This window comes from Bos taurus, chromosome 8, assembly GCF_002263795.3.
Source record: "Bos taurus isolate L1 Dominette 01449 registration number 42190680 breed Hereford chromosome 8, ARS-UCD2.0, whole genome shotgun sequence".
NCBI classification, from domain to species: domain Eukaryota; kingdom Metazoa; phylum Chordata; class Mammalia; order Artiodactyla; family Bovidae; genus Bos; species Bos taurus.
The window spans coordinates 86,546,381-86,571,345 of record NC_037335.1 but is presented as its reverse complement, the minus strand read 5'-3'; the positions used below and the strand labels follow the sequence as shown (position 1 = coordinate 86,571,345).

Sequence of the window (24,965 nt, the reverse complement as noted above, 5' to 3'; positions counted from 1 at the left end):
CACTTTCATGCACTGGAGAAGGAAATGGCAACCCACTCCAGTGTTCTTGCCTGGAGAATCCCAGGGACGGGGGAGCCTGGTGGGCTGCCATCTATGGATTGCACAGAGCCGGACACAACTAAATCGACTTAGTAGCAGCAGCAGCCCCAAAGAAGACATAAAGATAGTAAACAAGCCTATGAAAAGACACATCATACATCATCATGGAAATGTAAATTAAAACAATAAAGAGATACCACTACACACCTATCAGAATAGCCACAACCTGGAGTACTGAAAAAACCAAATGCTGGCATAGATACAAAGCAACAGAAATTCATTCACTGCTAGTGGGAAGACAAAATGGTACAGCCACTTTGGAAGGCAGTTTGGTAAATTCTTAACTAAACAGACTCTTAACCACACAATCTAGCAATCATGTTCCTTGGTAGTTACACAAAGCAACTGAAAACACATTTACTCAAAAATCTGCACACAGATGTGTACAGCATCTTTATTCATAACTGCCAACACTTGGAAGCAACCAGGATGTCCTTCAGTAGGTATATGGATAAACAAACTGTGATACATCTTTACACTGGAATATTGTTCAGCAATAAAAAGAAAAGAGCTGGCAAGGCATGAAAAAACCTGGGGAAAATGTCAATGCGTGTTACTTAGTGAAAAGAAGCCAATCTGAAAAAGCGACATATTATATGATTCCAAATATGTGATATTCTGGAAATGAAGAACTATGAAGACAGTAAAACATGGTTGCCAGAGACGGCAGAAGGCATGGACAAGACAAGCACAGAAGATTTTTAGGGCAGTGAAAACACTCTGCATAACACTATAATAATGGATACATGTCATTTTACATTTGTTCAAACCCATGGAATGTAAAACACTAATAATGAACCCTAATGTAAACATCGGAGAAGGCAATGGCACCCCACTCCAGTACTCTTGCCTGGAAAATCCCAGGGACGGAGGAGCCTGGTAGGCTGCAGTCCACGGGGTCGCTAGGAGTCGGACACAACTAGGCGACTTCACCTTCACTTTTCACTTTCATGCATTGGAGAAGGAAATGGCAACCCACTCCAGTGTTCTTGCCTGGAGAATCCCAGGGACGGGATTCTGGTGGGCTGCTGTCTCTGGGGTCACACAGAGTCAGACACAATTGAAGCGACTTAGCAGCAGCAGCAATGTAAACATATGGACTTTGGTAATTATGATATATCAATATAGGTTCATCAGTTATAACCAATGTGCTACTCTGGTGTGAAATATTAATAATGGGGAAAAGGTTATGCATATTGAGGGCTGAGGATATATGAGAAATCTCTTTACCCACCCCTCCATTTTGATGTGAACCTAAAACTGCTCCTAAAAAATAGTCTTTAAAAGAAAAAAAAATTGAGTTGCTGCAACATGGACCATAACAGCCCCACAAAGCCTAAAATATCTGTCAGTCCTTTTAAGAAAAAGTTTGCTAGCCCATGGTTTAAACAAAGAGATTTGATCAAGACAGTTTTTACTTGCCCCTCAAAATCTCAGTAAGTCACCAAAAATAGACATCTTATAAGATTTATGCCCATTGAAAAGTATCACTCCCAAGTTAAGGAACCCGTGGAAGGGAAACAAGTATACTGGATCAGGATCCAGAGCAGAAATGCTACCACTACAACCACTGAAAAGAAAATAGCACTACTAAAAAGGAATAGTTCTTCATTTAAGAAGTCCCAGAAAGTTCCAATTTCAGATTCAATAAAATAGAAAGAGGCTGAGAAGAAACATCAAGGTAATGTTTACAACTGAACCAGTCTTAACAATCCATCCTAGCATATATATAAAGTTACAGACAGCATAAACTTTTACTTCCAAGATCAAGTTCTCTGACCATACTACTACTACTAAGTCGCTTCAGTCGTGTCTGACTCTGTGCAACCCCAGAGACAGCAGCCCACCAGGCTCCCCCGTCCCTGGGATTCCCCAGGCAAGAACACTGGAGTGGGTTGCAGTTTCCTTCTCCAGTGCATGAAAGTGAAATGTGAAAGTCAAGTTGCTCAGTCGTATCTCTGACCATAATGGAAAACAAATCCATGCTCTGCCTCAGAAGACATCTATCTGACCAGGTAGTTGTATGGAAGGATAAGCAGAGGAGAGCATCTAATAAAACTGCCAAGGGATAAACAAAAGGTAGGAAGGCAACAAGAACTATTTTAGAAATCAAAACATGTATATTTTAAAACTTAGCTCTAAAAACAAAAGGTAAACAACAATAACAAAACCCCAAAGATGTCACATGGTCAAATTCTACTACTCTTTCAGTAACAGATGATTTCCCTAGATAGCACGGAAGAAGATGAAAAACTTTTCACTTTTTTCTATGAAGGTTGTAAAACCATGAGAGCGAATCAGAAAGAAAAACACAAAACACATAATTAGAAGATTCCATCTCATTTATGCTTTTATCAAAACATAAAATTAAATCCAGTGATATATATTAAAAACCACCATAACCACTAACCACAATGACCAGGTAGTATTTATTCTGGTAACATAAGGCCAGTGTAGCATCAGTAATGCTAGTAATACAATTTAGTACAATAGAAGCTGAGACAAATTCTAATAGATACCATCTTGACACATACCAAAAAGGCATCTGACAAATTTTAACCCTTATTCTTGACTAGAAGGGTAATATACTCCAAAATGAGATGAAATATAAGAAAACTCTCTGAACTTGATAACTACTGGCAAAATATTAAATGCATTCATCATACTCAAATAACGGGATGAAGATGATCACTTCAACAACTGAATATTGCATCAAAAGCCTTAGCCAATGTGAAAATATATGAAAAGTGTTAAGATTAAAATGTTGGAAAAGGAAAAGATAAAAACAGCATTATTTATATACAAGGAACTGTTTTGCTTTCTGGAAAACACAAGAAAATTGAGAAATAACAATAATACAAGTAATAAGCTAGCATGATCCAAGCAAGCACATAAAATTTAACAAATTTCCTACAGACCTACAACAATAACCAGACTTCAACAGAAATATCAGGAAAAGATTCCATTCAAAGGAATAAGTGCTATAAAATAAGGATAAATCTGAGAGGAGAAAAAAGATACAAGACTGAAGCCAATGTGAAGAAAACTTTCTTAAAGAACATTAAAACATGAATGATGAGACACGCACATGACGAATGGAAAGATTCTGTATCATAAAAATGTTAATTCTTTTAAACAATATTTACAGAAATTCCAATCACAGGCTCATGAGACTATTTTTCCTCTTCCCTTTAAAATTAATCCTAAAAATGAATCCTAAATTCATTTGGAAGAACTGAGGTGTGAGGATTAGCAAAGAAATCTTCAGAAAAAAAAAAATAATAATAATGAAGAGAACTTACTACCCTCTAGGTATATAAAGCTCCTGGAATTGAATTAGGGTGGGATATTAAGAGACAATACCTGTAATACATTTAACAACAAAAGATCAATACAAAACTGGCTTTTAAGTAAATAGTTATTAAATGATGCTATAGAAAAGGAGATGAAGAATGTGAAAAGGCAATCTACAGAAGCGGAAAGGCAACTTTAATTTGAAAAGATATAACATTACACTAGCATCTGGGAAAGTGCAAATTAAAATGTTAAGATCTATTTTTTTTTAACTTTGGCAAACTAAAAAAGTAGCAACATTAAATGCTGCAAGAACATGAAGAAACAGGTCCTGTCATATAATTGATGGAATATAAATTATTATAATCTTTTTGCAATTAATCTGGTAGTATTTATTAAAATGTAAAATGAACACATGATACTTAGAACTGCAATACCATATTTAGAAATCTATCTTATATATACTAACGTTCTAAAAGAATCTGTACAAAGGAATTACTATTTTATTATAAAAACAACAAAAGCAGTTTAAAAAAACATGAAAACAAAAAAGCCAAAACAACAAAAACATCCAATGTTCAAAAAAGGTATTAATAATAATAATAAAAGCAAATTTATATGTACTAAAATATAAACCTTACAAAGAAGACTGTAATTCTAAAGAAACAGTATAATCCCACTTACACAAAAAATAAATCCAAATCTGTATGTCTGTGAATCCAATTATTTAAGAAATATACTTATCTCAAACGCTTATGCCAAATTATTCTGTTTTCTAATAATTACCTCCATAAGTAACATCATCATAAATATGAGGCAGGTTTAATAACAAAATATTTTTCACAATTTTTCAAATTAAACATAAACATACATTCTGTTTTACAACCAGCTATACACCGTGATTATCTAATTACGTAAATATTTTAGCCAAAGCTTATACATAAGATGGGAAGATCCCCTGGAGAAGGGAAAGGCTACCCACTCCAGTATTCTGGCCTAGAGAATTCCATGAACTATACAGTCCATGGGGTCGCAAAGAGTCGGACAAGACTGAGCAACTTTCACTTCACAATACTTAAAAACAGTGTGCAACTTTTAAAATCCAATATTTAAGGTCACTTTAACCATGCTAAAAGAACAATTTAATTGTACTTACCAATTTCATTAATCATTGCTCTTATTTTGGAGACAAAAGGACCAACTTCACTGGAACTCATTTTGGCTCTTTCCTTAAGATCAGCACCTGCAAAGTATTTTATTTACGAATATAACCTAGTTAAAACTTTAAGGCAATGAATTGAACATTTACATAAGATACACATCAAACTTGACGATAGACTGGATTTATCTATCAAAGGAATCATATTCTCTAAGCTTTTCTTCCCAAAAATCAGCATCAGATTGAACAAAATACTTGCTTGTCTATACATCTACCAAGCACTGAAAGGAATGCGTCCCAAACTCTCATATCAGGACCCCTTTATACTCTTAGAGGAAGAGGTACTGTTAAGATTATACATGTATCTATCCATAGTATTGTATTAGAAAATGAACCCAATTAAAATTTTAAATTATTTTTCCACTGAATACAAATAAATCCATTCATGTCAACATAAATGACTACAGATTGATGCCACTTTCTTGGTTCCTGACAAGATGCTGGCAGTTCTATCCACCACTGCTTCTGCCCCACCAGTGCAAATGCCAACCCAATGAAACGTGCAAATCACACCTTACTGCTATGAAAACCACTGTTATTTTATGGATGCCTGACTTGGTGACTGCAGATCACATCTGAGAATCACTGACTTGAAAATATATACAAACTGACAATTTCATAATTATGAGTTTACCACAGAATCGTAACTTTGGAACAGTTAATAAACATAATTACTTCCTTAAGGGATCATTTGGGGCTTCTCTCATAGTTCAGTTGGCAAAGAATCCACCTGCAATCCAGGAGACCCTGGTTCAATTCCTGGGTTGGGAAGATCCCCTGGGAAGGGAAAAGCTACCACTCCAGTATTCTGGCCTGGAGAATTCCATGGACTATAGAGTCCATGGGGTCACAAAGAGTGAGACATGACTGAGCAACTTTCACTTCATTTTCAAGGGATCGTTTCCTTTGTGGCTCAACAAAGACATTCTTTTTAGTAAAATTAAACCCTCTGAGAAAAGGTAGGTCCTCATTTAAATAAATAGACAAATAAAAAACAAAGTAAAATTACAGCATAGAAGGTACCTAACTCAGCTACCTACTCTCGTAGGAGCCAATTATGAGTTGATCAGGACTAGATGCAACAAGCAAGTAGCAGCTGAAGCTGACACATTCTGAGCCCATAGACTTCCTGTGGAACTGAAAACTGCAGGTGATAAAACCCATATCCTAGAACCCACATCCCCTCCTTCTGGGGCCTCCCTCCCACCCCCCCATCCCTCACACCTCTCCCATCCTACCCCTCTCAGTCATCACAGAGCCCCAGGCTAAGCTCCCTGTGTTACATGGCGGCTTCTCACCAGCCAGTTATTTTACACACGGTAGTGCATATATGTCTATGCTACTTCCTCAATTCATCCCACCTTCTCCTTCCCCCGCTGTGTCCACAAGTCCCTTCTCTACGTCTATGCCTCCATTCCTTCCTTGCAAATAGGGTCATCAGTACTGGTTTTCTAGATTCCATATATATGCTTTAATATACAATATTTGTTTCTCTTTCTGCCTTTACTCTGTATAACATGCTCTTGGTTCACTCACCTCACTGCAACTGACTCAAATTCATTAAAGTGAGACATATTTATACAACAAAATGTTATGTGTGCAGCATGAAAATGAAGGAATCAGAGTATAAATATGGATAAATCTAACAATGGTGAAGAATTTATCATTATGTAAGTACAATATATATCTATCATTATATATAATTACTGAAAGATCCACAAGATGATAATCATTTAAATAAGTTTTTAAAAGAAGAATGTTATGTAGGGACATAAAATATGCATGAAAATGATAAATTCCAAATTCAACTGATGGTGAAGTCTGGGGAGAAGGGAGAGAGATATGACTGGCAATAGACAAAGAGAACTTCAATCTCATTTGTAATATTGTCCTGCTTAAGTTAAGTGGTAGGAACTCAATATGGTGGGGCTTCCCCTCATAGCTCAGTCGGTAAAGAATCCGCCTGCAATACAAGAGACCTGGGTTCAATTCCTGGGTCTGGAAGATACCCTGGAGAAGGAAATGGCAACCCACTCCAGTATTCTTGCCTGGAAAATCCCATGGACAGAGGAGCCTAACAGGCTATAGTCCATGAGGTCACAAGAGTCGGATATGACTTAGTGACTAAATAAAGACTAACATGGTAGTCTTGTTTTGTGGATGTCTGATATATGTCTTCATAGTTAATTTTTTCCATGAAGAATTAAAATTTAGCATCAAAGAAAAATGTTAGTAGTGCCAAAGGAATTCTAAACTAGTAGGATATATTTGTTAAAGAAATAATGGTTCAATTTACTATCATGTAACATGAAAAATACAATTTTAAATTGAGAATATAAAATGTTGCCCAGTGCATGTTAGGTAACACATATTGGCTAATAAGTAGCTAAATGTAGTATGATATGAGGGAAGGGAATAGACAGAAGAGGAGCCAAAGCCATGAAGTAAAAGTTGATGGGACAGATAGGGACTCTGAGGAAGCAGTCTTGAAGGAGCCCTCGTAACTGAATCATGGGATCCGTCATGTCCTCGGACCCCAGGGCACCACTAGGGTACCCTCTAACACACTAACTAGAGCTCCAGTTGGGGGGTCTTACCAACATCCTGATCCTGTGACCATGCAGCATGCTTGAAAACCACACTCAGGTTAAAAAGACAAAGCTGCTAGAAACCATGCCAGGAGCTAAAGGGAATCAAGGTTTTCTCTTGACATATGTAGCCCATTTAACTGCACACCAGTCCCAGCAGAGAAGTATAGACGATGTGTCTGATTATGGAATGCAGCTTTATCCACACAACTGTGTGAGACAGAAAATGAAATGGGGAAAGAAACTAACTGCCAATCTAGAATTCCAATCTAATCAAACCTATCCTTCAAAATGATGGTGAATAAAAACATTTTACACGCCAACTCACAGACACCTCCTCAAACACACCAGCAGGCCCACGCTAAAAGAAGCACTACAGGGAATTCACTTCAGGCAGACTATGAGAGTAGCGTTTTAAAACTTACTTTATATTGCTTATAAGAGATATTCTTAAAATATAAGGGTACTGACTGGCTAAAGTAAAAGTGTAAAAAACATGCAAACACTAACCAAAAGAAAACTTGTAAAGTTATTTTCATCTCTGACAAAAGAGAAGTAAGGCAAGAAATATCGTTCAACAAGAGGGTTTTTTTTATAATAAAAAACATGATGATCCATCACAAAAGAGGTAAAAATTCTAAAATGGCATACATAAAAAACCCAAAATAAAGCAAAAATTCACAGAACTAAAATGAAAAAACTGTCACACCTACAACTACAGTGGACTTTAATAGCTCTTTGACAATAACTGATAAAGCAGTCAAATATTCCTATCAAAAAATAAAAAATAGGAAAAAAATCCCAAAGTAGGAGAAAAGAAATAGCAAAAACTGGAGCAAAAAACTTTTAATAGAAAACAAATGTATGAGAGAAAAATCAAAACAGTCAGCTTTCGAAAAAAACTAAAATAAATAACAGACCTTTTAGCAAGATGGATCACAGATAATCAGAGAAGGCACAAGTCTCAATTGAGAATGAAAAGGACAGTAATACTAAGGATTTCACAGACAATAAAACTATTAACAATTCTGACTCCATGAATTTGAAAAATGACATGAAATGAACAAATTCCTAGGAAAACACAACTTATTAAAATTGACAAAGAAACAAAATCTGAAAACACAAATATTTTAAAAATTGAATATGTAAAAACTTTCCTACAGAGAAAACTGCATGCCCATATGGCTGCAAAAGTAAACTATTCCAAAAATATAATGAAAAACATTTATCATCAGTCTTAAATGATGATATGAAGAAGAGTGAAACAAAAACTTGACAAGAACATCATAAGAAAAACAATGACAGACCAACTTTTCTCATAATGTCTCAAAAAATCCTAAACAAAATATCAGCATATCATACCTACTAGTAACATACATGTATTAAGACCAATTTATACTCAGGCCAAGATTTAAGACTGGTTTAACATTAGATTTTTTAATTTAAGAAATTAAGAAAGATGAAAATCATATAAATTTTCAGTAGAAAATTAGCTGACAGAATTCAACACTCATTCCTTAACACCTTCATTGATGTTATAATTTACTTAAAATTCAGTCATTTAAAATACACAATTCAGTATTTTTTTTTAGTAAATTTAGAGAATTGTACAACTATCACCACAACCTAGTTTTAGAACATTTTCATTATCACAAAAACGATTCCTCATATTCATATACAGAGAAGGCAATGGTACCCCACTCCAGTACTCTTGCCTGGAAAATCCCATGGACGGAGGCACCTGGAAGGCTGCAGTCCACGGGGTCGCTGAGGGTCGGACACGACTGAGCAACTTCACTTTCACTTTTCACTTTCATGCATTGGAGAAGGAAATGGCAACCCACTCCAGTGTTCTTGTCTGGAGAATCCCAGGGACAGGGGAGCCTGGTGGGCTGCTGTCTATGGGGTCGCACAGAGTCGGACACGACTGAAGTGACTTAGCAGCAGCATACTCATATACAGTCACTCCCTGTTCTCACCTCTAGTCCCAAACTAATATATTTATTTTCCTATGACTCTGCATTCTCTGGACATTTCATATAAATAAAACTCATACAATATATAGTCTTCCACTTCTTTCTTTCATACCACATAGTGTTTTTCAGGTTCATCCATAATATAAAGATGAATCAGTATCTTTTGTCTTTTTATTACCAAAGAGTATTCATTGTAGAGACAAATATTTTGATTATCCATTCATTCATTGATGGACATCTGCACTATTTCTACTCTTTGGCTATTATGAAAAATACTACGGTGAACACATCTGCATTCAAGTCTTTGTGTAGAGAAATTTTTTCACTTTCACCCAAAGATTCACTTGGGTAGCGTGGAACTGCTAAGCTATATTGTAAATTTCTATTTAATTTAAAACAGGGAAGGGAAAAAAAAAAATCTGCCACTGCTTTCCATGGTGGCTGCACCACTTTGCATTCTTACCAATGCATAAGGGTCTCTGTTGTCCTACAAGGACACTAGTCTGCCTTTTTATCATAGCCATTTTAGTGATATGATGTGTTTATTGTGGTTTTAAATTTGCATTTCCCAAATGACTAATGTGGCTTCCCTGGTAGCTCAGATGGTAAAGAATCTGCCTGCAATGTGGGAGACCAGGGTTCAATCCCTGGGTCAGGAAGATCCCCTGGAGAAGGGAAAGGCTATCCACTCCAGTATTCTTATCTGGAGAATTCCATGGACAGAGAAGCCTGGCAAGCTACAGTCCATGGGGTTCCAAAGAGTCGGACAGAAATGGGTGACTAATTTTTTTTTAATGACAAATATGACAAACCTCAGTTCAGTTCAGTCGCTCAGTCGTGTCCGACTCTGCGACCCCGTGAATTGCAGCACGCCAGGCCTCCTTGTCCATCACTAACTCCCGGAGTTTACCCAAACTCATGTCCATCAAGTCAGTGATGCCATCCAGCCATCTCATCCTCTGTCGTCCCCTTCTCCTCCTGCCCCCAATCCCTCCCAGCATCAGGGTCATTTCCTAGACAGCATATTAAATAAATGACCCAATCAAAAAATGGGCCAAAGAACTAAATAGACATTTCTCCAAAGAAGACATACAGATGGCTAACAAACACATGAAAAGATGCTCAACATCACTCATTATCAGAGAAATGCAAATCAAAACCACTATGAGGTACCATTTCACACCAGTCAGAATGGCTGCGATCCAAAAGTCTGCAAGCAATAAATGCTGGAGAGGGTGTGGAGAAAAGGGAACCCTCTTACACTGTTGGTGGGAATGCAAACTAGTACAGCCACTATGGAGAACAGTGTGGAGATTCCTTAAGAAACTGGAAATAGAACTGCCTTATGATCCAGCAATCCCACTGCTGGGCATACACACTGAGGAAACCAGAAGGGAAAGAGACACGTGTACCCCAATGTTCATCACAGCACTGTTTATAATAGCCAGGACATGGAAGCAACCTAGATGTCCATCAGCAGATGAATGGATAAGAAAGCTATGGTACATATACATGATGGGAGTATTACTCAGCCATTAAAAAGAATACATTTGAATCAGTTCTAATGAGGTGGATAAAACTGGAGCCTATTATACAGAGTGAAATAAGCCAGAAAGAAAAACACCAATACAGTATACTAACGCATATATATGGAATTTAGAAAGACGGTAACAATAACCCTGTGTACGAGACAGCAAAAGAGACACTGATGTATAGAACAGTCTTATGGACTCTGTGGGAGAGGGAGAAGGTGGGAAGATTTGGGAGAATGGCATTGAAACATGTAAAATATCATGTATGAAACGAGTTGCCAGTCCAGGTTTGATGCACGATACTGGATGCTTGGGGCTAGTGCACTGGGACAACCCAGAGGGATGGTATTGGGAGGGAGGAGGGAGGAGGGTTCAGGATGGGGAACACATGTATACCTGTGGTGGATTCATTTTGATATTTGGCAAAACTAATATAATTATGTAAAGTTTCAAAATAAAATAAAATTAAAAAATAAATAAATAAATAAAAAGCAGAGACATTACTTTGCTATAAAGGTTCATATAGTTAAAGCTATTGGTTTTTCTAGTAGTCATGTACGGATGTGAGAGCTGGACCATAAAAGGCTGAGCACTGAAGAATTTATGCTTTTGAACTGTGGCGCTGGGGAAGATTCTTGAGAATCCTCTGAACAGCAAGGAGATCAAACCAGTTAATCCTAAAAGGAAATCAATTCTGAATATTCACTGGAAGGACTGATGCTGAAGATGAAGTTCCAATACTGATATGAAGAGCTGACTCACTGGAAAAGACTCCTTATTTTTTGGAAAAGACTCATGCTGGGAAAGACTGAGGGCAGAAGGAAAAGGGGAAGACAGAGGATGAGATGGTTGGATGGCATCGCCGTCTCAATGGACATGAGCTTGAGCAAACTCTGGGCAATAGTGAATGACCGGGAAGCCTGGTATGCTGCACTCCACGGGGTCACAAGATGAACAGTACTTAGCAACTTAACAACAACAATGAGGTTATTAGCACCTTTTCAAGATGCTTAATAGCCATTCACACAGTTGACTGAAATGTCTATTCAAATCTTTTGCTGTGTAATTTATTCGATTCTTAATCGGTTGTAAGAGTTATATCTTAAATAAAAGTCCTTTTTCAGAAAAATTATTTGGAAATATTTTCCCCTATCTGTGGCTTATTTCTTGATAATTGATGAGTTTTCAATTTTAATGAAATCCAGTTTATCAATATTTCTCTTTTATTATGCTTTTTTTGTCCTCTGTAATCAACACACTCATTATTAATTAAGAATTCATAGCAAACTAAGAACAAAAGAATCTTTCTTCATTTGTTAAAGAGTAAATACAAAATACCTATAAGCCTTTAATGGTCAAAAACTTCCTCCCAATTATCAAGAATGAGGCAATGTATTCTTTATCATTTCTACAAATGTAAATAGGTGTATTAGTCTGTGTAATAAGAAAAATTTTAATTACAAAGATCCTAAGAAAAAAATAAAACTGTCATTATTAGCAGATGAGTTAATTATACATGCTGCTGCTGCTAAGTCACTTCAGTCGTGTCAGACTCTGTGCTACCCCACAGACAGCAGCCCACCAGGTTCCCCCGTCCCTGGGATTCTCCAGGCAAGAACACTGGAGTGGGTTGCCATTTCCTTCTCCAATGCATGAAAGTGAAAAGTGAAAGTGAAGTCGCTCAGTTGTGTCCAACTCTTAGCGACCCCATGGACTGCAGCCTACCAGGCTCCTCCATCCATGGGACTGATTTTCCAGGCAAGAGTACTGGAGTGGGGGGCTATTACCTTCTCCGAATTATACATGAGGAATACTCAAAAGAATTTACAAATCATAAAAATAAGCTGGATACAGGTTCAATATACAGAAGTCAACTGTCTTTCTATACACTAGAAAAAGAATTTTTTAAAAAGATATCATTTACATTAACATTCAAAAATCAAAGAGCCAAGGATCTTGACACAAAAACATACAAAAAGACGTCCCTGATGGTCCCCTGGTTAAGAATCCACCTTCCGATGCTGGAAACGTGGGTTAAATCCCAGGTTGGGGACCTAGGATCCCACATGCTGTGGGACAGCTAAGGGCTAGGCGCCTCAACTAGAGAGCCGTGCGCTGTAAACCACAGAGCACATACACCTCGGAGCCCACACGCCACAACTAGAGAGAAGTGCATGTCACAAGAAGACCTCACACGACCAAAAATGAATAACTGGTTAAAAAAAACTTACAAAGTCTAAATTAAACAAGTCCTAAATAAGTGGAGGGGCTTCTCTGGTGACTCACTGGTAAAGAATCCACCTGCCAAGCAAGAGACCCAGGTTTGATCCCTGGGTCAGGAAGATTCCCTGGAGAAGGAAATGTCAACCCACTCCAGTCTCCTGCCTGGGAAATCCATGGACAGAGGGACCTGGGGGGCTACAGTCCATGGGGTCGCAAAGAGTCGGACATGACCTAGTGGCACAACGACAATAAAATGAACAGAGGAATATATTGTGTTCATCGTGTGTTGGAAGACTCCGTACTAAAAGATGTAAATTCTCTCCAAATTAATAGATTCAATGTGGTACCAATCAAAATCCTAATGCTTCTTAGGAGTTGACAAAGTAGATATGCAAAAGCCCAATAAATAAGCTTGAAGAAGAAAAAGGTGAAGAATTTATACTAAAATAAAATTATTATAAAGCTATAGTAAATAACAAAATGTGATGTTTACTCAAAGATAGAGAAACAGAGCAAAGGAACAGAACAGCAAGTCCAGAAAAGACCTGCTTGACTTATGACAAAGATGGCACTGTCGGCACATTCCAATAAATGAGGCTGGGACCACTGCAAAAGAGTCGAGCACGACTTGGGGACTCAGTTCCGTTCAGTCGCTCAGTCATGTCCGACCCTCTGCGATCCCACGGACTGCAACACGCCAGGCTTCGCTTTCCATTACCAACACTTGGAGCTTGCTCAAACTCATGTCCATTGAGTCGATGATGCTATCCAACCATCTCATTCTCTGTCATCCCCGTCTCCTCCTGACTTCAAACTTTCCCAGCATTAGGGTCTTTTCCAGTGAGTCAGTTCTTCACATCAGGTGGCCTAAGTATTGGAGTTTCAGCTTCAGCATCAGTCCTTCCAACGAATATTCAGGACTGATCTCCTTTACAATGGACTGGTTGGATCTCCATGAAGTCCAAGAGACTTTCAAGAGTCTTCTCCAACACCACAGTTCAAAAGCATCAACTCAGCTTTCTTTATAGTCCAACTCTCATATCCACACATAACTACTGGATAAACCATAGCTTTGACTAGATGGACCTTTGTTAGCAAAATAATGTCTCTGCTTTTTAATATGCTGTCTTGGTTGGTCATAGCTTTTCTTCCAAGGAACAAGCATCTTTTAATTTCATGGCTGCAGTTACCATCTGCAGTGATTTTGGAGCCCCCAAAAATAAAGTCCCTGTTTGCATTGTTTCCTCATCTATTTGCCATGAAGTGATGGAACCGGATGCCATGATCTTAGCTTTCTGAATGTTAGGTTTTAAGTCAACTTTTTCAGGGCCAAAGGCACTGTTGATGTTGTGATTTGTCTCTGCTGCTGTATGATCCATCTTGAACTCAAATTTATTTATTTATTTATTTTGAACTCAAATTTAAAAACTACTCGGATTTGCTTTTTGTCTTATCATTATATCTATAGTCTAAAATCATAAACAGCAAGTAATAAGTCATTAGCAAAACAAAAAAATAAAGCTAGAAATGAATATAAAATGATGTATAACATAACCACATTTATTTAAGAATGTATTTCAATACAAAATGGCAAAGTTCAACAATGCAAAATCGCAATTACTTTTGCACCAACCTAATACATTTCTAATTGTGGCCCACAGAACAAATGGCGGAACCTGCACTCATGAAAGCCTGTATTTTTCCCTCCTTATTCATGACTACCAATAAGTCCTAATTTCCTGCCCCAAAAGACAAATAAAAAAAATAAATTAAAAAAATCCTGATCCCCATACACAATTACCTGATCCAGCTACCACCAATTTTCTCTTTTTTTTAATAAGCCAGACTCCTCAAAAGGGCTGCTCTTTCTGTCTTCCAATCTCTCCTCTTACAGTATGTCTCTAAGTAAAAGGGACAAAAAGACAGTAAAAAATAAGTATAATAAATAACCTACGTAACAAGTAAAAAATGTTCAGGAGTAAAACAATCAGGAAACGTGAATCTGGAGTAGAAGATGTGAACCACGTTACAATATTAAATAGTATGATCACACTGTTCTTACTGACAAAGTATAATAAAATTCAGTGAGATCTCTGTAGTTTTAAGTTCCTGATAATTTAATATTTGGTCCTAAGTTACATATTTTTATTACTTATATTGCTCCTGTACTGCAAACTCTTTTCAACTAAACATGCAGTAATTAAAAATGTAATACCCCAAGAAGACAATGCACAGAAATAATACATTGTTAAACACTTCTGAAAGAGTATCTATTTCATTTAAATATTGCCTACTAAAATGGTCCTCTCTTAAAATTCTTGGGCTTTTTTTAAAAAATAAATTCCTTCTTTTGAATATGCTTTAGGAGTATTATGTAGTAAATTTCTACTTATTTACATTTGCTGTGGACTAGTCCAGTAAGACTTTCGAAAACTTATGGGAAGCAACTATAATATTGTTTGTTGTACACTGCAGGATATCTAGCTTCCTTGGCTCCCAATAATCAAATGACAGTAAAGCCCCTCAATCATCATGACAAGGAAAAATGCCTGCTCAAACTCCAGCATGTTCCCCACTGAGTGTTAAAATCCCCCTTGAGATCTATTATCTAATATGGTAATATTGAGTGGTCTTCAACTTGTTTTGTTTCTATTACTGCTGCACAGAATTTCAAAAGACAATATCCTCCCTTGAATACTTTTATACTGACATCTAAAATTTTTCATAAGTTTAAATAGATGCTATGTAAAGGCCCTAAGCCTGCGTACCACAACTGGAGCCTGCACACCGCAACTACGGAAGCCCACGCGCTACAGCCCCCACCCCACGACAGGAGAAGCCGCCACCGCAGTGCAAAGCCCGCACACTCCAACTGGAGAGCAGTCCGTGCTCCCCACAACTAGAGAAAACTTGTGCACAGCAACGAAGACCTGGTGCAGCCAAAAATAAATAAATATACATAGTTTTTAAAAATAAAAGTTGCAAAGACTGCAGGACACTATAAACACTGTCACCTTAAAATACAATTGATTTATATCATTATCAATGTACCCAGCAGATCCTACATACCACAGTGACTGATTCTCAAAATCATTCATGTCTAAAACACCACACAAATCCTTGCTTAACAATAGAAATACCACATCATTTACTTTATCAACAATTTTATGAAGTGTTATATTCCTATAACACTTCTCTGTGATTTTTTCCTGGTACCATCAGCTTTTATGCTCAAAAATCTTCTTTTGATCACTCTGTCACACTTCTATGCAACAAAACATATATACAAATAGAATTGATTTTTATTAAATTCCTTGTAACCATGAAACACTAAGTTTAAAAGTTTTCCTCTGGATTGACTTTTAATTTCAAGTATAATTAGCATACAGTTGGTTGAAGCAAAAATACATATCTGACAACTAGTTACTAAAAGTAAACTTTTTTGGAAAATGTTATCTCAATGAGACAGATGAGACTACCTGCCCTTTTTTTATTTCATATACGTATAAGTGAAATCACTTATTGCTAGAATATTTCAGCAATGTCTCCCAATTCTTTCAACTCCTTTAGAGTCAGCTCTTGAAAAATCACATAGTAATCAAGAAGCATTTAACAATTCCATAAAAACTACACTGTCTTTAAATCATGCTGAAAACAAAGAACTGGACACTGCCAAAATAAGGATCCTAGTTGAAACTCTCAACGTGGGTAGTGTAAACAGTTATTTTATGGCAATTCATAGCTTTGTGCCTCCCTGAAGCAAGGAAGCAAAAAAAAAAGGGGGGGGGGGCGGGGGGCAACTGTGAAAGAGAAGACGGTAAAGTTAAAAGCTCTAAGAAAAAATGCATATAAGTTGTATTATCAGCTAGAATCCTTTAAAACAATCTGTATCTCTGGAATGGCTAGATGAGGTCCCAACCGCAGTCTGGGGGGATCACTGCTTTCAGTCATTTCCCTCAGAATTGTAGTTGCTGGGTCATGTGAAGTGTAGGATCTTTAAAAGTTAATACTAAACTGTTTTTCCAAAGTATTTCTACCTCCATACACTAGTGCATTGCTCTACATTATCACCAGGGCCTGGCACTGTCACACTTAGTTCCGCTCATCTAATGGGTGAGAAAAGGTGGCTTTAAGCTGCACTTTTCTCAGTACAGTGAAAGATGAGATATCTCAATTTTGTAGAACATTACTGTACAGTGAACAAAGTCATCATTTCAGAACTGTTTCAGTTTATGGACATGTGCTATCAATCCAAAGCACCATGGTCTTCTGTGCTCCCACTCCAAATAGGCTTTAATCTCTTCCATCGAACCAAAACATCAGGTCAAGATAAGCAAGGATTTCCAGGTGCCTCAATCTGCATCTTAACCTCCAAAAAGCACCAGATGGAGTAGACGCTGTCCTGGGGAGCTGCCCATCTCAGACCAGAAGAGGTATCTGTTCTCCTTTCCTGTACTGCTCTTGCACAGTGGTAGTAGTGTTATCCTAGTCTCGCAAACGGAGAAGGCAATGGCACCCCACTCCAGTACTCTTGCCTGGAAAATCCCATGGACGGAGGAGCCTGGTAGGCTAGAGTCCATAGGTTCGCTGAAAGTTGGACACAACTGAGCAACTTCCCTTTCACTCTTCACTTTCATGCATTGGAGAAGGAAATGGCAACCCACTCCAGTGTTCTTGCCTGGAGAATCCCAGGGACGGGGGAGCCTGGTGACCTGCCGTCTATGGGGTCGCACAGAGTCGGACTCGACTGAAGTGACTTAGCAGCAGCAGTCTCACAAAAAAAGCTGAGAAAAGGTCTTTCTTTATTACTTATCAAATAATATATGTAAGATTGGAATTATCTGTTCCATGAAACGTGTGAATAGAATATTCCTCTGCAGTCATGGAGACCAAGAGTTTTCATTGTTATAAGACTAGTAAAGTTTTCAAGTTTTTAAGTTGGTTTTGGTTAAGTTTTATTTTCCAATAGTTTACCTAGTCCACTTAAAATATCAAATTCACTGACATCAGTTATTCTTAATGTTATTTTACCAAATTAATCTCTGTGAAATTTATACCTATGGCAGCTTTTTCAATCTGAATAGTGTTTAGTTATTCCCTCACCATTGATAAATCTTGATAAATCAGAAATTTGACTTTCTGACTTTCAAAGAACCAGCTTTGGACTTCATTATTCTTAGTACTTACTGAGTGTTTTCCATGTCATAAGTTTATATTCATCTTCAGTTTCTTCCTTCTACTCTGAGTTTATTCTGTAATCACTTTTGTCTTTCTTTTAAATTGGATTCTTATTCATCTTGAGCATTCATTCTTAAAGTACAATCTTAACTACACTACACAACTTTTAAAGTATTTTGTTAGAATTTAATTCTGAATATGTTCTAATTTACATTAAGATTCCTTTGTTGAGCTGTAAGTTATTTAGAAGTTATTTTAAATTTCCCCCTGTAGGGGACTTTTTCTAATTACCTTTTGTAAATGACTTGTATCTTAACTGCCTGTAGTCGCAGAACTCAGTCTTTGAAATGTGTGGAGGCTTTATAGCCAAGCAGATGGCTAATTTTCATGAATATTTCATGTGTACTTGAAAGAGATGCACAGTCATTGACTGCTGAGGGCAATGATCCACACAGGTACAATATATTAACCCTCAGCAGGCCAGGAAGAATAATCAAGACCCTTAATCAGCTGGGCTGATAGAATCTTTGTATTATATTTAATATTTAGGTCATTTTATAAATAATTCACAGGGGTTTCCCAGGTGGCACAGTGGTAAAGAATCTGCCTGCCAATGCGAGAGATGCAGGTGTGATCTCTGGGTTGAGAAGATCCCCTGGAGAAGGAACCCACTTCTGGAAATGGCAACTCACTCCAGTATTCTTGCCTGGGAAATCCTATGGACAGAGAAGCACGGTGGGCTGTACTCCATGGGTCCCAAAGAGTCGGACATGACTGAGCAACTAAGCACCCAGCACATAATTTACAGAAAACTAAAAGGATATAGTAAAAAAGCAAATTAACTGAAAAGTTTAATCAAAATTTAAATACAGAAAATCCGTATTGTTATTTTATACTTCCTAGTATGTACAGATATGTGTATGATATATACACATATCTACAAATGCATAACGTGTGTATATATACACTCACACACATCACACACACAAACACACATAAAAAGAGAATGAAACTGGTCACCAACTGACATGCATGAATCTGGGACATATAGTTTTATAAAATCTGATTCCAGATTTCAATTATATCTCTACTAGATAATCATCACTTCTGCTTCTTCTTGAATCTGCAGTGCTTTTTTAAAATTTTGATGTCCCATAAACTTGCTGAGAAGGACAGCCATATTATTTGTTCCTTGGTTGTAAATATTCATTTTTAGATTTATAAATATACATCACAGTGATCCCAGCCAATGTTTTGCTTTCTTTCCTAAATCATATATTCACTTCCTATCACCTTTGTATATACACTTTAAGTCAACACTCTTCAATTACAAGCTGTATCAAGTAAATGTTCATGTACAACATTATATGTAATGCAAAAATAAGTCACATATTCTCTTAGCAAAACTGAAGAGTCCAACTTCTTATCACAAAATACTGCAGAAACACACTGGTCACTCATCAATTCTTGAGTTCAAAGAAAATTCATCTAGGATATTGCTATTTAGTGACTCACAGTCTAAGACTTCACTCATATGATCAAGTTCACCATAATTATTAGGGCCTAGAGTCTGCTGCCTCTGTTGACCATTATTTCACCCATTTAATAGCTGAAATGCTTTCCTCTGTCAACTTTTCTACTTTTGTATCATTACATGTAGAAAATGAAAACTATTAAATTCTCAGTTGTGTTCAATGAAAACTAAAATGACTACAAAGATGGTACCTCCAGACTTCATATTTTCTTAAAATATGTGCAACTCTTGAAGTAATGTAATAAAATCAAAGATAATGCAGTAGTAATGACTTGACTACTATAACATCTTTCCAGATGATTCCATCATCCTTTCATTTTATTTTAGTCTTAATATAGTTGGGAATAATTAAAGAGTGATGATAAAAATTATTCTAGGATGATAAAACTACTTATACACAGATAAAGTGATTTAAGAACCCACAGCATCTTAGATTCATAAAAAGGTCCAAAGGACCCATACGGTATACACTATAAGAGAAAAGGAGTTTTAATTTTCTATTTTAAAGTAAATTTTCTGTTCTTCAGAAGACCTCTATGACAGAAAGAAAGCCATAAAGCATCAATCCAACAAATCCAAGTATAATTGTTCAAAAAAGAAACTAGTAAACTAAATCTGGGTCCAGGGGACTCTGATGATAATGAGGGTTAAGTTTATTAACCTATTCAAATATTCTTTCTTTCTATTCAAATAGACTTTCTTTTTTCTTCTTTAATCTATTAATAACTAAGAAAGGTACTTAAAAAATCCAATTGTGGTGGTGGATATGTCCTTTTTTCCTTACAGTGACGTGAATTTTTACACTGTATATTTCAAGGCTATTTCTAAAAGCAGAGAAGTTCAGAATCATCATTCTACCAGGGAAATTTAAACTTTTGTCATTATCTAGTGACCTTCTTTCTCTCTAATAATTACTATTCTGATAAAAATTTGTTTGAAAATCTATTTCATCTGATATCAGTACAGTTATACCAGCTTTACCAGCTTTCTTTTAGTCAGTATTAGATTGGTATGTCTTTTTCTACTCAACTTTCAAAATCCTTATGTTTTAGGTGTTTCTTATGAGAAGCTGAGTGATAATTTCTTAAGTCAGCTACTGCTTGTCTTCTAATTAAAGAATTTACTACACTTGCATTCACCATGACAGGTAATAAATTTGAATGTATTTCTACAAATGCATTTGGGGATATTTAGCCCTGTAGTTCTATTCCTTCTCCCACCATCTCCCTCTCTATTTTAACCCTGAGGGTTAAAAACTCTAGGGGTACCCAAAAATTTTGTGAGATTTACCTCCAAGAGCCTAACCAGTTTCTCAAAGTAAATACTGGAGAAAAATCCCCTCTCCCTTCTGACAGAGGAAGAGGAAAAGGAACCATTTTGAAATACCACAGCACTCTGTCCTTAACAAAGTCTGCCTTCAGGGGAAACTAATTCTGAACTGACTAGGAGGAAAGGAAATACCCAATTCCAGTCCATTCAGTCATCCAGTCCTCCAGTCCCACCTAAGGGGTTAAAAAAAAAAACACTGAGAAACACTTGTGAAGTTCACGTTTCAGACGCACAGGCTCACTAAAAGCCTAACACTTAATCACAGCACTCCCCATCCCTGCAACGCTAAGCCCTGTTGAAAAGCCTTTTAACCTTCCTGATGGCCCAACATAATGTACTGGGTAAAGGACCTACTGTAAATAGGCCAAGGTTGTTGTGTTTTCATTGTCATTTGTTTCTAGGAATCTTTTGATTTCCCGTCTTATTTCTTCAGTAATGTCATTATTTAGTAATGTATTATTTAATCTCCATGAGTGTGTTTTTTGCAGTTTCTTTCCTGAGTTGTTTGTTCAGTTCAGTTCAGTCCAGTCACTCAGTCGTGTCCAACTCTTTGCGACCCCATGGACTACAGCACATCAGGCCTCCTTGTGCATCACCAAACTCATGTTCATTGAGTCAGTGATGCCATCCAGCCATCCCTTCCTCTGTCGTCCCCTTCTCCTCCTGCCCCCAATCCTTCCCAGCATTAGGGTCTTTTCCAATGAGTCAGCTCTTCGCATCAGATGACCTAAGTATTGGAGTTTCCACTTCAACATCAATCCTTCCAATGAACACCCAGGACTGATCTCCTTTAGGATGGGCTAGTTGGATCTCCTTGCAGTCCAAGGGACTCTCAAGAGTCTTCTCCAACACCACAGTTCAAAAGCATCAATTTTTCAGGTGCTCAGCTTTCTTCACTGCCCAACTCTCACATCCATACATGACTGGAAAAACCATTGCCTTGATTAGACAGACCTTTATGGACAAAGTAATGTCTCTGCTTTTAAATATGCTATCTATGTTGGTCATAACTTTGCTTCCAAGGAGTAAGTGTCTTTTAATTTCATGTCTGCACTCACCATCTGCAGTGATTTTGGAGCCCAAAAAAATAAAGTCTGACACTGTTTCCACTGTTTCCCCATCTATTTGCCATAAAGTGATGGGACCAGATGTCATGATCTTAGTTTTCTGAATGTTGAGCTTTAAGCCAACTTTTTCACTCTCTTCCTTCACTTTTATCAGGAGGCTTTTTAGTTCCTCTTCACTTTCGGCCATAAGGGTGGTATCGTCTGCATATCTGAGGTTAGTGATATTTCTCCCAGCAATCTTGATTCCAGCTTGTGCTTCTTCCAGCCCAGTGTTTCTCATGATGTACTCTGCATATAAGTTAAATAAGCAGGGTGACAATATACAGCCTTGATGTACTCCTTTTCCTATTTGGAACCAGCTGTTGTTCCATGTTCAGTTCTAACTGTTGCGTCCTGACCTGCATACAGGTTTCTCAAGAGACAGGTCAGATGATCTGGTATTCTCATTTCTTTCAGAATTTTCCACAGTTTATTGTGATCCACACAGTCAAAGGCTTTGGCATAGTCAATAAAGCAGAAATAGATGTTTTTCTGGAACTCTCCTGCTTTTTCCATGATCCAGCAGATGTTGGCAATTTGATCTCTGGTTCCTCTGCCTTTTCTAAAACCAGCTTGAACATCTGGAAGTTCACGGTTCACGTAGTGCTAAAGCCTGGCTTGGAGAATTTTGAGCATCACTTTACTAGCGTGTGAGATGAGTGCAATTGTGTGGTAGTTTGAGCATTCTTTGGCATTGCCTTTCTTTGGGATTGGAATGAAAACTGACCTTTTCCAGTCCTGTGGCCTTTGCTGAGTTTTCCAAATTTGCTGGCATATTGAGTGCAGCACTTTCATAGCATCATCTTTCAGGATTTGAAATAGCTCATCTGGAATTCCATCACCTCCACTAGCTTTGTTCGTAGTGATGCTTTCTAAGGCCCACTTGACTTCACATTCCAGGATGTCTGGCTCTAGGTGAGTGATCACACCACCGTGATTATCTGGGTCATGAAGATCTTTTTTGTACAGTTCTTCTGTGTATTCTTGCCACTTCTTCTTAATATCTTCTGCTTCTGTTAGATCTCTACAATTTCTGTCCTTTTCGAGCCTATCTTTTCATGAAATGTTCCCTTGGTATCTAATTTTCTTTAAGAGATCTCTAGTTTTTCCCATTCTGTTGTTTTCCTCTACTTCTTTGCATTGATCTCTGAGGAAGGCTTTTTTATCTCTCCTTGCTATTCTTTGGAACTCTGCATTCAGATGGGAATATCTTTCCTTTTCTCCTTTGCTTTTCACTTTTATTTTCACAGCTATTTGTAAGGCCTCCTCAGACAGCCATTTTGCATTTTTGCATTTCTTTGCCATGGGGATGGTCTTGATCCCTGTCTCCTGTGCTATGTCATGAACCTCCATCCATAGTTCATCAGGCACTCTATCATATCTAGTCCCTTAAATCTACTTCTCACTTTCACTGTATAATCATAAGGGATTTGATTTAGGTCATACCTGAATGGTCTAGTGGTTTTCCCTACTTTCTTCTATTTAAGTATGAATTTGGCAATAAGAAGTTCATGATCTGAGCCACAGTCAGCTCCCAGTGTTGTTTTTGCTGACTATATAGAGCTTTTCCATCTTTGGCTGCAAAGAATATAATCAATCTGATTTCGGTGTTGACTATCTGGTGATGTCCATGTGTAGAGTCTTGTACATGTAGACAAACCTGGAGTAACAGGCAAATTTGGCCTTGGAGTATAGAATGAAGCAGGGCAAAGGCTAATAGAGTTTTGCCAAGAGAACATACTAGTCATAGCAAACACCTTCTTCCAACAACACAAGAGAAGACTCTACACATGGTATCACCAGATGGTCAATATCGAAATCAGACTCATTATATTCTTTGCAGCCAAAGATGGAGAAGCTCTATACAGTTGGGAAAAACAACACTGGGAGCTGACTGCAGCTCTGATCATGAACTTCTTATCGGCCAGATTCAGAGGTAAATTGAAGAAAGTAGGGAAAACCACTAGACCATTCAGGAATGAGGTAAATCAAATCCCTTATTATACAGTGGAAGTGACAAACAGATTCAAGGGATTAGATCTGATAAGACAGAGTGCCTGAAGAACTATGTACAGAGGTTTATGACTTTGTACAGGAGGCAGGGATCAAGACCATCCCGAAGAAAAAGAAATGCAAAAAACCAAAATGGTTGTCTGAGGAAGCCTTACAAATAGCTGTGAAAAGAAGAGAAGCAAAAGGCAAAGGAGAAAAAGAGAAAAGGCAAAGGAGAAAAGGAAAGATATACTTATCTGAATGTAGAGTTCCAAAGAATAGTAAGGAAATTTAAGAAAGCCTTCCTCAGTGATCAATGCAAAGAAATAGAAAAAAACAACAGAATGGGAAAGACTAGAGATCTCTTCAAGAAAATTAGAGATACCAAGGGAATATTTCATGCTAAGATAGGCAGAATAAAGGACAGAAATGGTATGGACAAGAGACGTAGGAAATGGCAACCCACTCCAGTATTCTTGCCTGGAAAACTCCATGGACTGATGAGCCTGGTAGGCTACAGTTCATGCAGTTGCAAAGAGTCGGACATGACTGAGTGGCTTCACTTCACTTCACTAACAGAACAGAAGATATTGGTGGCAGGAATACACAGAAGAACTATACAAAAAAGATCTTAATGACCCAGATAACCACGATGTTGTGATCACTCACCTAGAGCCAGACATCCTGGAATGCGAAGTCAAGTGGGCCTTAGGAAGCATCACTACTAACAAAGCTAGGAGAGGTGATGGAATTCCAGTTGAGCTACTTCAAATCCTAAAAGATGATGCTGTGAAAGTGCTACACTCAATATGTCAACAAATATGGAAAATAGCAGAGGCCACAGGACTAGAAAAGGTCAGTTTTCATTCCAATCCCAAAGAAAGGCAATGCTAAA

At 37.5% G+C, this 24,965-nt stretch overlaps 1 protein-coding gene across 2 annotated transcripts in view; it reads right to left on the bottom strand.

Moving 5' to 3' along the window:
• The window catches only part of AUH (AU RNA binding methylglutaconyl-CoA hydratase), a 182,716-nt gene that overhangs the window by 115,349 nt on the left and 42,402 nt on the right, over window positions 1-24,965 (bottom strand). The window contains exons 4-5 of one of the 2 annotated variants that reach the window (NR_198874.1): window positions 14,733-14,832; window positions 4,550-4,636 (exon numbers count right to left, since the gene is read on the bottom strand). Coding sequence is in view for 1 of the 2 variants with exons in the window: in NM_001434933.1 (NP_001421862.1) it covers window positions 4,550-4,636 (87 nt within the window). In the remaining variant the exon portion in view is untranslated. The remainder of the gene's footprint in view (window positions 1-4,549; window positions 4,637-14,732; window positions 14,833-24,965) is intronic. The other variant, NM_001434933.1, reaches the window with a different exon arrangement.